Source organism: Rhineura floridana, chromosome 5 (assembly GCF_030035675.1).
Source record: "Rhineura floridana isolate rRhiFlo1 chromosome 5, rRhiFlo1.hap2, whole genome shotgun sequence".
Classification (NCBI taxonomy): domain Eukaryota; kingdom Metazoa; phylum Chordata; class Lepidosauria; order Squamata; family Rhineuridae; genus Rhineura; species Rhineura floridana.
The window spans coordinates 102,269,331-102,286,372 of record NC_084484.1 but is presented as its reverse complement, the minus strand read 5'-3'; the positions used below and the strand labels follow the sequence as shown (position 1 = coordinate 102,286,372).

The 17,042-nt window shown below is 40.1% G+C and overlaps 1 protein-coding gene across 7 annotated transcripts in view; it reads left to right on the top strand.

Annotated features, from left to right (window-relative positions):
• The window catches only part of IL10RB (interleukin 10 receptor subunit beta), a 37,182-nt gene extending 20,546 nt beyond the window's left edge, over window positions 1-16,636 (top strand). For 3 of the 7 annotated variants that reach the window (XM_061627782.1, XM_061627784.1, XM_061627781.1), the window contains exons 2-7: window positions 2,867-2,990; window positions 4,378-4,538; window positions 8,025-8,203; window positions 8,786-8,936; window positions 13,234-13,376; window positions 14,201-14,751. In XM_061627782.1, coding sequence (XP_061483766.1) covers window positions 2,875-2,990; window positions 4,378-4,538; window positions 8,025-8,203; window positions 8,786-8,936; window positions 13,234-13,376; window positions 14,201-14,422 — 972 coding nt within the window. In that variant the 5' untranslated portion in view covers window positions 2,867-2,874 and the 3' untranslated portion in view covers window positions 14,423-14,751. Of the gene's footprint in view, window positions 1-2,866; window positions 2,991-3,392; window positions 3,540-4,377; window positions 4,539-8,024; window positions 8,204-8,785; window positions 8,937-13,233; window positions 13,377-14,200 lie in introns of those variants that run through there. The other 4 variants (XM_061627778.1, XM_061627779.1, XM_061627777.1 and 1 more) reach the window with 4 other exon arrangements.
• Window positions 16,637-17,042: the final 406 nt, after the last annotated feature.

Genomic DNA, 17,042 nt, shown 5'->3' with positions numbered 1-17,042 from the left:
GGCTTACTCACCCAGTCTCTCTCTGTTACAGGGTGGCCTGGTAGGGAGTGTTCACTGGACTTTGGGGGAGGTACAGGCGGCAGGATAGACTAGGAAATCTGTTTTCTGCAAGTGGCCTACTGCCACTCATGCAAGTCTGGCTCCAAGCCATGGTCCAGAGTATCTCATAAAGCTAGAAGGACAAAACATCAAAAATATGTAAAAGAACACCGAGACTAACTTAAATAATAGAAAGCTGTGATTGATACTTTCAGCACAGAAATGGTACTATAGCCAAGTACCTTTTACAGTTACCGTACCAATATAACTGTAGGTGCACAGCTCACAGTTCAATAGCAGAGTCAGCAGTTAGAATGTATTTTTTCATGGCATTATTTGGGACAATGTAGACCTACAGAGGCTTCATAGAAAACATGGAATTTAACACCGTACTGGCTTGTTTTATACAATCAGGATTCAGATATTATATGGGCTTTATCTCAGGTTTTGTATGGGTTTATTTTTTGTTTCTCTCCCCCAACATGTGTCCATGTTATTTTAGGCACTAAAACTGAACTGAGAACTGAAATAATGAAATCAGCATTAAAATATCTGTTGAAGGCCATTTTGATGCACTGTGAAAATAATGAAACCTTTTCTAGTTTCGGTTTTGTAGCAACTAAGATGCATTTAAAAAAAAAGTACAGAGAATAGGGAAGGACAGCTGGTGATCCTGAACAGACTGATGGGTGTAATGTAATAGTTTGATTCATTCTTGATTCATAACACACTAACATTCATGGTATTTTACAAGATTGAGTAAAGTGATTCTCACTGAAACTTCACTGCTGATCAAATGCATTTTCAGACTGTAGTGGAAATATTTCACAACATATTTTCCCATGTGATATTCTTGTATGTTTTCTCCTTTTAAAAAAAACCCTCCATCATCTGCCTTCCAGTTAAAAAAAAATTAAGTAAACAACTGACAGAAACACAGCTAGTAAATCAGAAAATAATAGAGTTAGAAGGAAAACTTCTATTGCAGCCCTTGGTTCTAAGACAGCATGCTAAAGCAGCAGAAACAGATGACTGTCCAGCACATTCTGGATAATCACTTTCACGGTGAAAGAAAGATTTCCTAATTCCATTTTCCTCGAAATTTAAATTGTTCCATTCCCAATTCATTGAGCTTCTCTGAGGTTGAACGTTCCAGTGTGTAGATCTCCATACGTACATTGGCTGCCTGATAAAGGGGGCATCACTGTGCGCGTGCAGAGGAGCTTCATATGTCCACTTGTGCATATACAAAGTTTTAGATGTTTCAGGAGTTGAGATTGAAAATCCTAATTGCGCCCTCCTCTTGTTGGAAAATATAATTAGTAAAGACTAGTTGTGTTCTAAAGCCATAATTCAGATTTATTTGTCTGTATTTATAGATCACCTTTCAGCCATAACTGCTCCCAAGACAATTTGGAATAAAAATAAATTTAAACAACTTGAAACTTAAAATGATATTGCATTACAATCCGTTTTGCATCTTCTCTCTCCCCTGACCCCTTGAAAATGGGCACAGAGGGAGTACAAGAACAGTGATGTTGTAAACATGCATATAAAATTTAATTATGGTATCTCAGTATTCAGAGGTGGAATCACATTCCAGTTTTTTTACATTTTTCCTAATCCCCTTGAACCACAGCTCCCACTTCATTGTCAATCTTGAAAGGTGTCCTGAATGTGTGCACCAGCTTGCATTCTGATTTTTCATATTCAAGGTTGACATAACATTGTGCTGTATGTTACATTTTTCTCGTTCCTCTGCTACGGACAAGCTGGGATTCAAACTTGAAATGTAGAATTATGTCCTGAATATATATAACAAATTTCATTTTGATATCACATTACTAACAAACGGAATACCAAATGGGAGAATTGAAGCCAAAGTTTCACTTTACCATGCCATCTAAATAATGGACAATATGCTGTCTTTTAATGCTATCAAATCTGCCAAGCGAGTCAACCAATTACTTCCCTCTGCCTAATAGGGCTGACTAGTCTGGGTTCTGTATTCAGTAGTCTTGGTGAACTGCTTTCCTACTCTTCTATCTTTCTTCTGTCTATCTGTGGCTCCTGTCTGTGAAATGTTTCCCCCAGCAAATTCTGCGTAGCACCTTCACTGACATATTTTCAGTGCCAGGTAGTCTTTTTCCCCAGGCTTTTTATAAACTGAGATGATGTTGTTTTGTTAGCAGTGTGCTGCCAAAGCTTCTTGTGGCTGTTATGAGACTTGTTTTGTTCTGGGTTTTTTTAATGGTGTAATGTATTTATATTTGTTTTAAATGTGTTATACGTTGCTTGGAGATGTTTTGGTAACAAGCAACTAACAATAATAATAATTTTTAAATTATGACATCCTTAATATTTGAAATTTTTGTGCCCTGCTTTCTTCCAGCTTCCCATATTTAAATTCTTTTGATCCTTCTGAGATTTAAAAATGTTTTTCCCTTCCAAACCTTCATTTTTTACATTAACGTCTTGTGCTGTAACTCTAAGAACTAAAATAATACATCTGGTGAGGTACAAATGAGGCTGTATCTTAGTAAAGAGGTAGCAACAGTGACAAAAGATTATGATGATTATGATTTTGACAGTCTTCCCCAACCTGATACCCTCCAGATGTTTTGTATTATAACCCCATCATCTGATGGGAGTGTAGACCCAATCATCTGGAGGGACTAGTTTGGGGATCTAAGAGTATGAGGACTAAGCAAGAATACTGAAAGAGCTGACCACATTTATATGTCAAAATATTTCAATGTATTTTTCCAACCAGTGAAAGAACTTCACGGATACATATTAAACAGTATGTTCTGTTTGTATTTTACAGTACATGGGATGGTACCAGAACCTCAAAATGTGAGACTTCATTCAGTCATGTTCAACAGTGTTCTTCAGTGGGATCCACCTAGTTTTTACAAAGAAAATGTGACTTATACAGTTCAGTATAAAGAGTAAGTGTGAGTGAAATGGCTTATAATTTTAATAATTTATTTATAAGGTACAGTTGTATGATCTCTGGGAGGTGTCCCAGAGGCCATAGGATAAAGCGAATCTCCTTTTTTGACCACAGAGAGGGAGCTCTACCGTTGAAGGCTTGCTTCATCCCGCTGTAGAAACTTCCACAGCTAGCTACCCCCACCCCATGGTCACTGGTGCTTTGGTGCAAGGGAAAAAAGGAGTGTGCACAAGAGAGATGAAGGGAGTCTTGAATCCACAGGATCCAACGCTCCCTCATTCTTCCCAGTGCTCCCTTAAACCAGGAAGTACGCTATGCTAGCTCTGGCGCTGATATCGTGAATTTACCTCCCATAGGGACCAATGGGAAAGAAACTGAAGCGGGATAAGGGGAGCACTGGAATTGCCAGGGAAAAAGCTGTCTCTCCCCACCCTCTGCCTTGACTGGCATAAGCCCAACAGGGTGTGAATATGATTTTGTAAGCACAACAATTTTGATTGGAGAAAATTACTATGGATCTCAAAGGGGACAGTCATAATATGAGGTATACTAAAGCTTATGTCATGGTTCAAGGATATAGAAACTTTAGCTCATTTTTAAGTTTTCTGATTGTATTTTGAACATCTGTGCAAAGAAACAACTTAGAGTGCTTAGAGTAAACCCACTTAAATAAATGGCACTTATGACTCATAAGTCTTAATTGGTTTCACTAGGTCTGCTCTAAGCATGGCAGTCTGGATCCAGCTCATAAATTCTAGTGGTGGTTTTTAGGTGATTTGAGGGTAAGCTCCAGGTTTGAGGGGGACCTGACCAAAATGTCCTCTGGTGGTTCCTTTCTCTGTCAGGTGCCCTGGTAGGTCTTATCTAGCTGCAGAGGCAGCACTCTTAAGTAATGCAGGATGGCTGGGTCTTGCCACCCTTTTAATTTCTCACAGTGTCCCAGAGTGATGCAAGGTCAGGAGTATTATGGGAAATTAAAAGGGTGGCTTGAATGAGCCACCCAGCAATGCTCAGCTGGCTGGGGGGGGATTAAGGGGAGGGGGCAGGGCACGAATCAGCTGTGGGCTCTGTAAGGGTACTGGGAGCTGTCCAAGGATGCTACATGCTAGTCAGCCTTTCTCAACCTTTGGGTCCACAGATATTGCTGGACTACAGTTCCCATTATTCATGACCATTGGCAATGCTGGCTGGGGCTGGTGAGAGTTGTAGTCCAACAACATCTGGAGAACCAAAGGTTGGGAAAGGCTGTGCTGGATGTTTCAAGTAAGGTATTGAGTAAGCATGAAAAGTGAATAAAAGGTGTGATTTATTGCCTGAAATGAGAGAAAACTCTTAGTTCCTAGATAATACATTCTCTTTGTCCCCCCCCTTTTTTTTTACAGATATGTGAATGGATTCACTGATTTGTGCCAAAGAACTGACTTCACAGAATGTGATATTTCGAGTATCCCCTTATATGGTACTATCATTATAAGAGTCAGAACTGAGTTTGAGAAGGAATGGTCAAACTGGGTAAACATCTCTTTCACACCATTCAATGACAGTAAGCAATTCTAATACACTGGAAGAGTCTTTAAAATGTTGTCTGGCTTAAAAATACAGTACTCCAGTGTTCGTTTGTTTTTAAAAAGTATCATAGTGATGAGTTACAGTAAAGACAAATTATAACAAAGAAAAAGACATTGGACAATATCCATCTAAGTAGGCTCAGGTTTGCTCCTAGTATCACTAGCATTAGATATTGTCCATAAGTTCTAAGATAATGTTCAACTTAGTAAAATGTCAGTGCTCTTCATGGACTGTTAGTGAGTTTCCCCTGGGCAACCTTTAGTCTGATTTGGCATACTCCCAGGAATCCACTCCTTTGTTTATTCAGCTTCTTTGACAGTTGTGCCCTTTGGAATCCTTTCAGTTTTTGTTTTGTTTCGTTTCCATTTATCTGACTTGTTTGGTTTGCCTCATCAAAGTACTCTTTTAGCTCTTCTAGCTAGTTTTCTGAGCTCACATTTACAGGTTCCCAATGGATTTGTAATTGTATCCCATTTATTTACTCTGATTTCTCCATTTACACAGTTGTATACTATCTGCAGACTTTCTCTAGATCTTTCTGTGAAGGCACTCCCACACTCATCCACACTCTTGGAATCAAAAAGAAAGGTGTTTCCCTACTGAGTTTAAACAATGCACTGAGAAACAGTCTTGAGAAAGCTATGTCAAAACACAGTGAATGCTTGATCTTGCAGTCATTTTCAAATTCTCTTTCTAAAACTAGTGATACTAGTGAATCACAATATTATAATTGCTAGTTTGTTGGTATGCATACATGGGTTCATAAAATATGACAGTAATTTGGGTCTTTTTAAAACCAATATAAATACTTTTGAAACTGCTTCATTTTAATGAAATACTATTATTTATATTTCTATATTTTATTCCATAGTTTATGTTTTTAGTCTGACTGTTAAATCAATTGTATATTGCATCTATGACCGCATAATAAAATTTGATTTGATTGATTTGATTTGACTTTTGAAACTGTTTAAATGCCAGAGAATGAGTAAACCTATATACATATGTTTTACTTTGTTTCTGAATCAGAAAAGTAGTTGCTGACTTTGCTTCTTGGTAATCGTAAGCCATCTATTAAGCAATGTCTACAGGTGGGTGAGATGCTTTAAGAGAAAAGTGCAGCTCGGTTCTAATATAATGAGAAAGATGATACGCCTAATCATATTCTGTAATAAGTCTTAAAAACAACAACACACATACAGATTATGATCCATGCAGCTGGGTCAAAGCCAAAAGGAAGCCCGGAGGCTGATGCGCACAGATGTAAAAGGAGAGTCTGAAGTTGTACGATGTACACAATAGGAACATGGAATGTGAGAATCATAGAATCACAGAATAGTGGAGTTGGAAGGGGCCTATAAGACCATCAAATCCAACCCCCTGCTCAATGCAGGAATCCAAATCAAAGCATTCCCGACAGATGGCTGGCCAGCTGCCTCTTGAATACCTCCAGTGTTGGAGAGCCCACTACCTCTCTAGGTAATTGGTTCCATTGTTGTATGACTCTTAACAGTTAGGACGTTTTTCCTGATGTCCAGGGAAAAAGAACCAGGGAAAATTAGACATTGTCAAGCAAGAAATGGAACGTATCAACATTACAATACTTGGCATGAATGAATTAAAATGCATGGGAATGGGACATTTCCAATCAGGCAACTACAAAATATGTTATGCAGGAAATGAGAAATTAAGAAGAAAAGGGGTTGCTTTAATAGTGGGAAGTGATGTAGCAAAAGCAATTACGAGCTACAACGCAAGGTCTGAGCGAGTGATATCACTGAGATTTAACAGGAAACCTATTAACCATCATCCAAGTCTATGCTGCAACGGCAAACGCAGAAGGAGAGGAATTGGAAAGATTTTATACAGAAGTACAGGAAGAAATTGATCACACACCAAAACAAGATGTGCTGATAATCATGGGGGACTGGAATGCAAAGTAGGGAACAGAGAAGAACTAGGAATTGTGGGGAAATGGGACTTAGGCGATAGAAATGAAGCAGGAGAAAGACTTATTGAATTCTGTGAAGCCAATAATTTGTTTCTTGCGAACACATTTTTTGAGCAATCGAAAAACGACTGTACACGTGGACATCACCAAATGGTCAATATAGGAATCAAATTGATTATATAATTGGTAGCAGAAGATGGAGAAGTTCCATACTTTCTGTGAAAACAAGACCAGGACCAGACTGCGGTACAGATCATGAACTGGTCGTATCGAAAATCAGAGTGAAGCTAAAGAAGAACAACAAAACAATCATAATAACAAAATACAATTTAAATAACATCCCAGAAGAATATAAAGATCAAATAAAGAACAGATATGAGGCTTTAAAAGATTTAAAAGCGGATAAGAGAAAAATCAACTGATATGAAATGTGGTGTTGGGGGAGAGCTTTGCACGTATCATGGACTACGAAAAAGACAAATAATTGGGTGTGAGAACAAATTAAACCAGAACTATCACTAGAAGCTAAAATGATGAAATTGAGGTTATCATACTTCAGACACTTAATGAGAAGACATGATTCACTAGAAAAGACAATAATGCTGGGAAAAACAGAAGGGAGTAAAAAAAGAGGAAGACCAAACAAGAGATGGATTGATTCCATAAAGGCAGCCACAGACCTGAACTTACAGGATCTGAACAGGGTGGTTTATAACAGATGCTACTTGAGGTCTCAAGAGAGCCAGTGTGGCATAGTAGACTATGAACTGGGAGACCAGGGTTCGAATCCCCACACAGCCATGAAGCCCACTGGATGACCTTGGGCTAGTCACTGCCTCTCAGCCTCAGAGGAAGGGAATAGTAAACCACTTCTGAATACTGCTTACCATGAAAACCCTAAGTCAGAATCGACTTGAAGGCAGTCCATTTCCATTGGAGTTCCCTGATTCATAGGGTCGTCATAAGTCATAATCGACTTGAAGGCATATAACAATAGAATCATAGCAGAAAAGCTGCTTATACACAGAGAGATGCTTCAGGGAACACAGTCAACGTATAAGCCAGCAATCCCTCAAAATTCAGAACCATTCTCATGCATGTTTAAGAAAATGAAATATTTGGTACAGTGTTCCATCTGTTCTGTGTCAGCAGAGATGACAGTGCAACATATGTAACTTCAAAAGAGGTTGAAAAGGTAAAGCAATGAAAGTGTTTGAAATTCCTGCTTTTGTTCTTAGCAAAACCACAAATAACATGGTGTCCTGTGGTGCCAGAACTATTTGAAAATTTAGAATTTAATACCTAATTTTCACTATTCAGGTGGCATTTCCTGCCCTCATCCATGGCCTTCCCTGAGTTTTAATCCATATAAAAGAGGTTCATTGACTCTTGTGTTTTAATGTGAAAAAAACACACACCAAACTTATTACATATTGTGATGTATGTTTTAGTGGATTTAAGGGTAGAGTAAAAAAACACAAAGGAATTGTTTTTCTCCTTTTAATTTAGCAAAAATTGGACCACCTGTTCTTCAAGCTGAAGCCATAAGATCTGGGGTCTTGAATGTACAAATCACAGATCCCCTTGCTACACGTGATGGTGGCAAATATCCCATAAAACATTTTTATGGGCATAATTCTGTGGTTTACAGGATGCTGATACGGAAGAAAGACTATGGTAGTGAACAGGTAATGTTTGCTGGCATTTGTGAATCTGTGACTTCCTGTTATGGTGATTAAACCAGATATAACCTTGCTACATAAACAAGTTCAGGAAAGCTATACTAAGTTCTGTGTTTCTGAAAAGGTTAGACCTGATCACTAGAAAGCTCTCACAGCCAGATTATCGTTTCTAGCAAGTTTCCAGCAAGAGTCTAGTTTAATCGAATAATATTCTGTTAACAACATAGAGGTGTGCTAGTAGTGGTTTTTTGTAGTGAAGTAATGTAGGTCCCCAGGATGGGGGGTATCAGATCAGGGCTCCTCAAGATCAGGATTTTAATACCTTGTTTCTGCATTACTGGGAGGGGTTGAAAGAGGACAACATCCTTTCCCCTATGTTTTTTGACCCATAAAAGTCTGGGGCTGTGGAACAAAACAAAAAGAGGCTTTCTAGGTAATGGATCAGAACTAGCTGGCTCCATCCAGCTCCTGGGCATAGGGGAGTGTGATTTCAGGTGAAAGACAAGACCTAGAAAGGAGAATAGGATTGTGCTATTAAGTTACTAATTTGTCAGTATGCTGCTGTGATTTTGTATTCTTTCATACTAGGTTAAATATATGAATATAACACACTCTTCCCAGATGATACCAGACCTGGATCCTGGAACAACATATTGCCTTCAGGCTCAAGCATTTATTCATGGATTTAATAAAAGTGGACAGTGGAGTGAAGCTTTTTGTATCGGAACAACTGACAAAGGTAATATGTAATGGGTGAAATAATGTCCTTTGTTAACAGGCATTAAAAAATCTGTACTCTTCTTCCCTGTCCCTGATTGAATTAAATAGAAGCATCACTGCTTATAAGCTTCGATTTAGATAAAACATTTAGGTTAGTCCTATGCATGTTCACTCACAAGTAAATTTACTCTCAAATAAGTGAGCATGGGATTACAGCCTTGGTTTTGTGTTCCCTGTTATTGCTGAGCACATCCAAACTAAAAAAAAGTATAAGATCTTCATATCCAAAAAACAAAGGCCTGATTTAAACAGTATGTGGACTGTGGGGGCAGCACTTGCCCATGTGAGTTTTCGGCCCAGGCATGTTTGAATACATTTATTTATTTATTATTTATTTATTTATTTATTTACGCTTTTAAACCGCCCTATAGCGATGAGCTCTCAGGGCGGTGTACAGCAAGATAAAACCACATTTAAAAACGAACAAGTGTGGAGTACAACATACAATATAAAAACATATTTAAAAACAAAATGGAATACAAATAGAATAAAAATACAATTACAGTTAAATTTAAAATAAAATTAAATTTAAGCTTAAAATGCCTGGGCGAAGAGGCAGATGCTATTGGAGGTTGCTGATTCATAGGGTCACCATAAGTCATATAATCGACTTGAAGGCACATAACAACAAAGTGAATGCACCAGGGGAGCAGGAGACCTGACTTCCTCGCTGAGATATTGGACTGCCCTACAAATTGGTCAAAATGCAAACACAATTTGGGTTGGTCTTTCACAGTCCAATCCACTTGCTGTGTAGCTTGGAAGAATTTGGTAACATGTGCCTCTGAGCATATGGTGAGTGGTGGCAACACCTGCCATCTCCAAAGATGGAGAATTATATTTTTGTATGTTTGTTGGTGTTCTTACTTTGCTACTTTGCTACTTTGCTGTGTTACTAATGTTTCTTTCCCTCATTATCCTAGAAATCTGTGTCAAATTTATTTTTATTAATTTCAAAGCTTTTTTATTGGTCAATGTCATATGTTGGTGAAGACAGCCTTTTGTGTTTCAAACTGGAGGTTATGTTCTATTTCTATTTTGGGTGCATTAACAGTTGAATCTGAAACTGCAGTTTGATGTAAAATCAGAGTGATTACAATATGTTGCTACTTCAGCAATGACTCTAGCAGTTGGAAAAAAAAGGGTGCATGTTTTCAGCCTGCTATGTTTAACTACTTCATTTAAGGCAAGGTGGGCATGGTAAATTAAAAACATAGAGCACACCTAGAATTTTGCTAGAATATATTTCACCTCCCACTGTTTTATCTTGTGCAAACTGAAACACTCCTGATGTCTACTGGAGACTATTCTGCAGAATAGTCAGTGCCATTACTCTACAATTATTTTTGGAGTTTTTTTAGTGCAGATTTTACAAAATGTTGCTGTATTTCACATATTCACAGAAATAGAAACAAAAGAAAATGATTTACTATAGGAAACTTCATTAAAATTGCAAAGTAAATCAGACATATTTAAAATGACCATCTGAACTATATCAACTGTCTTAATAATGTTGCTGCCTCCCAGCTAAAACAAGAGCAGCACAGCTCATGTCTTCTTTCTATTATTTGGGCTGATTGAAGGTGTTGCCACCACTCGCCATATGCTCAGAGGCACGTTACCAAATTCTTCCAAGCTACACAGCAAGTAGATTGGACTGTGAAAGACCAACCCAAACTGTGTTTGCATTTTGACAAATTGGTAGGGCAGTCCAATATCTCAGAAAGAAGGTCAGGTCTCCTGCTCCCCTGGTGCATTCACTATAGCTGCCCATTTTCCCTGCTTTTTAAAGTTTGATAGAAATATCTGTGGGCTATAGGTACGTTCTTAAACCACAAGGTTTTTTGCCTATTAGTGAATTTACCATCTGCTTTTTAATATGGGAGGTAAGAAATGGGATCCTGTGCAAGTTTGCTGAGAATTGATTGATCATTTGCATGCTTATTGAGTTCAGTGGGATTTACTCCCCTGCAATCATGCTTAGGATTGGTGAAACTGACCACAAGGGATGGGGAGGGGAGGGGGAGGAGGGAGGGGAGGAAGGGCAGAGGGGAGGAGGGGGAGGAGAGCAGACAGGAGGGGGAGGGGAGGAGAAGGACAGGTTTGATCATTTGCATGTTTATTCAGTGGGATTTACTTCCGTGCAATCATGCTTAGGATAGGTAAAACTGACTGGGGGGAGGGGGGAGGGAGGGAGTGGGCAGGGGAGGAGGAAGGGAGAGGAGAGGGGAAGGAGGGGAAAGGCAGGTCTGATCATTTGCATGCTTATTGAGTTTAGTGGGATTTACTCCTATGCGAACACGGTTAGGATAGGTAAAACTGACCATGGGGGAGGAGGGGGGAGGGGAAGGAGCGGATTGGAGGGGAGCAAGGGAAGGGGGAGGGGAGGTTTGATCATTTGCATGCTTATAGAGTTCAGTGGTATTTACTCCCATGCAATCGTGCTTAAGATAGGTCAACTGACCATGGGGAGGAGGAGGGGGAGGAGGGGATTGGAAGGGGATGGGGATGGGGAGGGAGGGGCAAAGGAAGGGGGAGGGAAGGGGCAAGAGGGAGGAGGGTGGGTTTGATCATTTGCATACTTTTTGAGTTGAATGGGATTTATTTCTGTACAATCATGTTTGAAAATGGAAATGGATTGCCTTCAAGTCAATCCCGACTTATGGCGACCCTATGAATAGGGTTTTCATGGTCAGTGGTATTCAGAGGTGGTTTACCATTGCCTTCCTCTGAGGCTGAGATGCAGTGACTGGCCCAAGGTCACCCAGTGAGCTTCATAGCTGTGTGAGGATTCAAACCCTGGTCTCCCAGGTCGTAGTCCAACACTGACCTGGAGAAGGGCCAGTGAGGGGAGGAGGAGGAAGGGAGGGAGGAGATTGGGTGGGTGGGTACTGGGCAGAGGGGAAGCCCCTTTCCTTTCCAAAAGGAAAACACTGTGAACAGTATCATTGCTTTTCAGCATTTCCCCTATCTTTTCAGTCTATAGCAGGCACATGTAGCCTCCCACCCAAATTTAAACCCTGGCCACATCCACACCAGGCCTTTATTTCACTTTGGACAGTCATAGCTTCTCTCAAAGAATCCTGGGAAGCGTAGTTAGTGAAGGGTGCTGAGAGTTGCTAGGAGACACCCTGTTCCCCTCACAGAGCTTCAATCAGAGTGGCTGACTGTTAAACCAGTCTGGTCACTGGAACTCTGTCAGTGGAATAGGAGTCTCCTCTCAGCACTCTTCAGAAACTACATTTCCCAGGATTCTCTGGGGGAAGCCATGACTGTCTCACGTGAAATCAGAGTCTGGTGTGGGTGTGTTCCCCTGATAAGGCAAGCCCAGCAACTGTGAGTCTGGCTTTTAGAACACTGATAGCTGATTCTTACCGAGCGTGCCCGACACTATCATTGAGTTCAAGGGAAAATTTCTTAAATTAATTAAAAATCAGCCAGGCATTTTTTTAACGTTTAAACTGCAGAAGATGAAGGTCAGAGTATGGGCAAGGTCAGTAATAGGATTACAGGTACTCTGTGAACATGGCTGATTTTTAATGAATTTCAACAGATTATGAGAACTCTGATAGAAAAAAGTCCGAAAGGGCACTGGGTTTTTTTCTGTCTTTTTAGACTTTGAACCCTCTATTCTCTCTGACTGTTTTGTGTATTGCCATGGAAATTTAGGGGGTTGTTAAGCAAGCATTTCTGAGTTCAGGACTATAAGTTTTGTAAGGTTTTGTTTTGAAATGAGCTTATGGGAAGCACCAGAATGGCATGGGGGACTATTTTCAATTTAACATTGCGGAATGTGAAAAATCCATGCTGGCTATAGTATGCAGCCACTCTTGTGGCTGTATAATGTCTCTAGGCACACATTAAAAGCTTATATGGATAAAGGCTTTCCCCATAGGCCTGTAATAAGTCAGGCCTAGCAGACTTTTATTTGAAGGTACAATACATTTTTATACATACAAAAATTGTAAAGTAAAATGGAGCTCCTACTCTGTGTCTAAATGGCTGGCTAAAATTGTTTTTATGGGACTAAAGCACTTGGATTTTGCACTAGAATGAGGCACTCTTACAATGGTCCATATTTTATTTTCATTTCTTCTGTGCAGCTATCATCATTCTAACTTTTGTACGAAATGTCTGATGAAGTATTTACATTTTCAAACAACAAAAAGGGTGGCTGGAGAAATATATGCCTCTGTTTAAAAGATATGTCCGTTGTATACTCCATAATGAATAAAGGGTTTCATTTTCTCTTCTAGGTATAAATACAGTGCAGCTGCCTGTTATCCTACTACTAGTGTTGGTATTGTTCACTTTCTGTTGCTTCATGATTTTACATGCTTACCGCCGGGTCAAATATGTCTTCTTTCCTTCATATTCTTTACCACAGCATTTCAAAGAGGTTTGTTCCTTTGTACCTTGTAAATATAGTCTTTTGGCCTCTGCCAAATACTGATATTACTGTTTATTGAAGAATATATGCTGTATATAAAAACTGTTTACTAAAACTAAATAAAAATACAACAAACCTTCCCCTGACCAAATGTTCTCCCCAGAGTCCCAATGTAAGTGAATATAAGTAGAACCCTCTGATTCTATTTTTCAGTTTAAGTCCAATTCTGATTTTTTTTAAAATGTCATGGAAAAGCTGCAATAAGGTAGTCATTTTTACTCCTTTGGGTTAATCTTTTATCTAAATGTGCCCTCAGATCATGAGACTCCCTGAAGTTCTCTACAGTGTCAAAAATATCATTATCTCATGAAATTGCTCTATGCAAGGCACAAGCAAGCTTCATTTCAGATATGACTGAATGCATTACAGTGCACTTGGTCTACATGCATGCCCCTGAGGGCCAGCGAGGAATGGGGCTCAAAAGGCTCCATAAAGCCCTGTGAGGATCTTCTTCCATGTATGGATGAATAATACTTGTTATTTATTTGCCTTAGGGAGGCCTGTTATGGTGCAGTTCAAGCATTCTTTCCATGATTCAGGGAAACGTGGCTTATAGCACAGTCTCTGTAGCATGAGGGCAAGAAAAAATATTGAAAAACTGAGATTCTTAGGTCTGTGACCGACAGTTAGTCACCTAGCTCAGTGTTTTAGGCCTCTATGGCAGCCAGACAACAGAAGATTTGCATGGTCTGATTTAAAATGTATCTTAAAAGCAGCAGGAATTATGAACAAATAAAAGCACCTTCATATTTCTTTTCTTTCCTCCCCTATAGTTTTTAAGCAAGCCTTTTTACAGTTCACAGTTTCTTGCATCTCAGTCGCAAGGAGAAGAACATGCCTATGACAAAATAATTGTCCTTTCAGAAGAGTCAAAAACTGATGATAAGGAATCTGATGAACAAGTGAGAAATGCAAAGCAGCAGCTCCAAGGATCCCTAAAAGAAATCTCTAGGCCTAAAGACATTTCAGACTCCATGCCTCTGGTACACTCTTAAAAGTGGAAGGAATAGAATTGAAAGGCTACATTTTGAGGGGACTTAGTGGCACTTTCAAAGAAGCTATTTATACTTTGCACATTACAAATTTCAAAATAGTTAACTTTATGAACATTATATTTCAAACCTATATTTATTCTGTTATGATACTCGATAAGAAACTTGTATATACAAATTCTCTATTTTAAAAATGTATATATATTGAAGCTTTAATTTTAGAACAAAATATAGATGAAGTATTAAGTAAGTTCCACTCATATAAATAACAGTGTAAGGTTCCAAGTATTATTTATATTTATATTTATATTACAGCAATTTGTATAGAATAATTCATTATGAGAACTATATTAGGATCTATAAAATTATGCTACTCACATAGTGTTATATTTCCTGATCCACATTTGCTTTTAACTACATTTTACTTCAGTAAAACATATTTAAGAACATAAGCATACATAGGATCTGGGTAAGGATATCTGTCCATATAAGCAGGCTTCTGCATGCATCTCATTTGCTGGATCAGGAACCTTGTGTGAATGTGATGCACATCTGGTATGGATGGCATCTGTCTACACAGCATTTCTTTCAATGCAATTTGCATGTCAACACCCTTTCCAAACCATATTCTAGAGCATCTAGTTGCATCTTTTAATTTAAAAGCACAAATAGAGTTGGGTTGGGATTAATGCAGCAGAGCCATATGTACACAGTAGCAGGTTTCCATATGTTCTGGATGTTTATATAATGAACAATATACACACATATTAGGGTGCACATGTTTCACCAATCTGGAAAGCCCTCTCCAGGAACTGAGAAGAGGCAAGACTGAAGCCCAGACATCTGCTGTCCCCTCTCATGTTGCCCCTGAATAGATAATTCAGCTGAGCTGACACAGGTGGTCTCGAGTGTACTGTTGAGATCCTCCAGACTGTCGGTTCTGGGGGATGTCAACATCCATGCTGAGGCCGCCTTATCTGGGGCAGCTCAGGATTTCATGGTCTCCATGACAACCATGGGACTGTCCCAATATGCCACTGGCCCAAGAAATGTAGCAGGGCATACTCTAGACTTGGTTTTTGCAACTGGACAGGGAGATGGTGATCTGAAAATGGGGGGCCTTACATCAGTCCCTTTGTCATGAACAGATCACTGCTTGCTGAAGTTTAGACTTACAGCAGATTTTCCCCTCTGCAAGGGTGGGGGACCTATTAAGTTGGTCCGTCCCCAGAGACTAATGGATCTGGATGGTTTCCAAAGGGCTCTGGGAAGTTTTCCAGCTGATAGGGTTGGAGCTCCTGTTGAAACCCTGGTTGAACTGTGGAATACAGAAATGACCCGGGCAGTTGACATGATTGCTCCTGAGCGCCCTCTCCTGTATAGAGCTCATACGGCTCTATGGTTTACCCCAGAGCTGAGAGCGATGAGACAATATAGGAGACGGCTTGAGTGCAGATGGAGACAAACTCCTGATGGATGCAATTATACACTGGTAAGTGCCTATGGTAAGCTGTATTTAGGGGCAGTGAGGGCAGCAAAACAACAATACTTTGCTGCCACTATCAAATCATCACTCTGCCACCCAGTGGAGCTCTTCAGAATTTTCTGGGGTCTATTACATGCTGGCCCCAGGGACATGGTAGAACCATCTGAGGCCCACTGTAATAAATTTGCTACGCACTTCCAGGATAAAATCTTTGACATCCACCAGGACGTAGACTCCAGTGTTATAGTAGGTGAATCAAGCAAGGTATCCAGAGCACAGCCTTGTCTTGATTTCTTGGATGAGTTTGAGTTGGTACAGCTTGAGGACGTTGACAAGGTGCTTGAAGGTTTGTGAAACCACTTCTGTATTGGATCCTTGCCCTTCTTGGCTAATAAAAGCTAGCAGGGATGGAACAGCTGGCTGAGCCAGGAAAGTGATCAATGCCTCTCTGGGAGAGGGAGTGGTCCCTGGCCACCTGAAAGAGGCGGTAGTGAGACCACTCCTAAAGAGAGGACCCAGAAAATCTTAACTATAGGCCAGTGGCAAATGTTCCATTCCTGGGCAAAGTCCTTGAACAAGTGGTTGCAGGCCAGCTCCACACACTTGATGAGGCCGATTATCTGGATCCATTTCAGTCGGGTTTCAGGCCTGGTTTTGGCACAGAAACAGCCTTGGTCACCCTGTATGATGACCTTTGTTGGAAGAGAGACGGGGGGAGTGTGACTGTTGATTTTCCTTGATATCTCAGCAGCTTTTGATACCATCGACCATGGTATCCTGGGACGACTGGCTGAGTTAGGACTGGGAGGTACCACATGGCAGTGGTTCCACTCCTACTTAGCAGGTCGGCTCCAGAAGGTGGTGCGTGGGGAACATTGCTCGGCCCCGTGGATTCTCCAGTATGGGGTTCCACAGGGGTCAGTTCTGTCCCCCATGCTGTTCAACATCTACATGAAACCATTGGGTGCGAGTTTTGGAGTGCATTGCCATCAGTATGCTGATGACACACAGCTCTATTTCTCCTTTTCATCTTCAGGTGAGGCTGTCAATGTGCTGAACCAGTGCCTCACTGCGACAATGGACTGGATGAGGGTTAATAAACTGAGGCTCAATCCAGACAAGACTGAGATGCTGTTA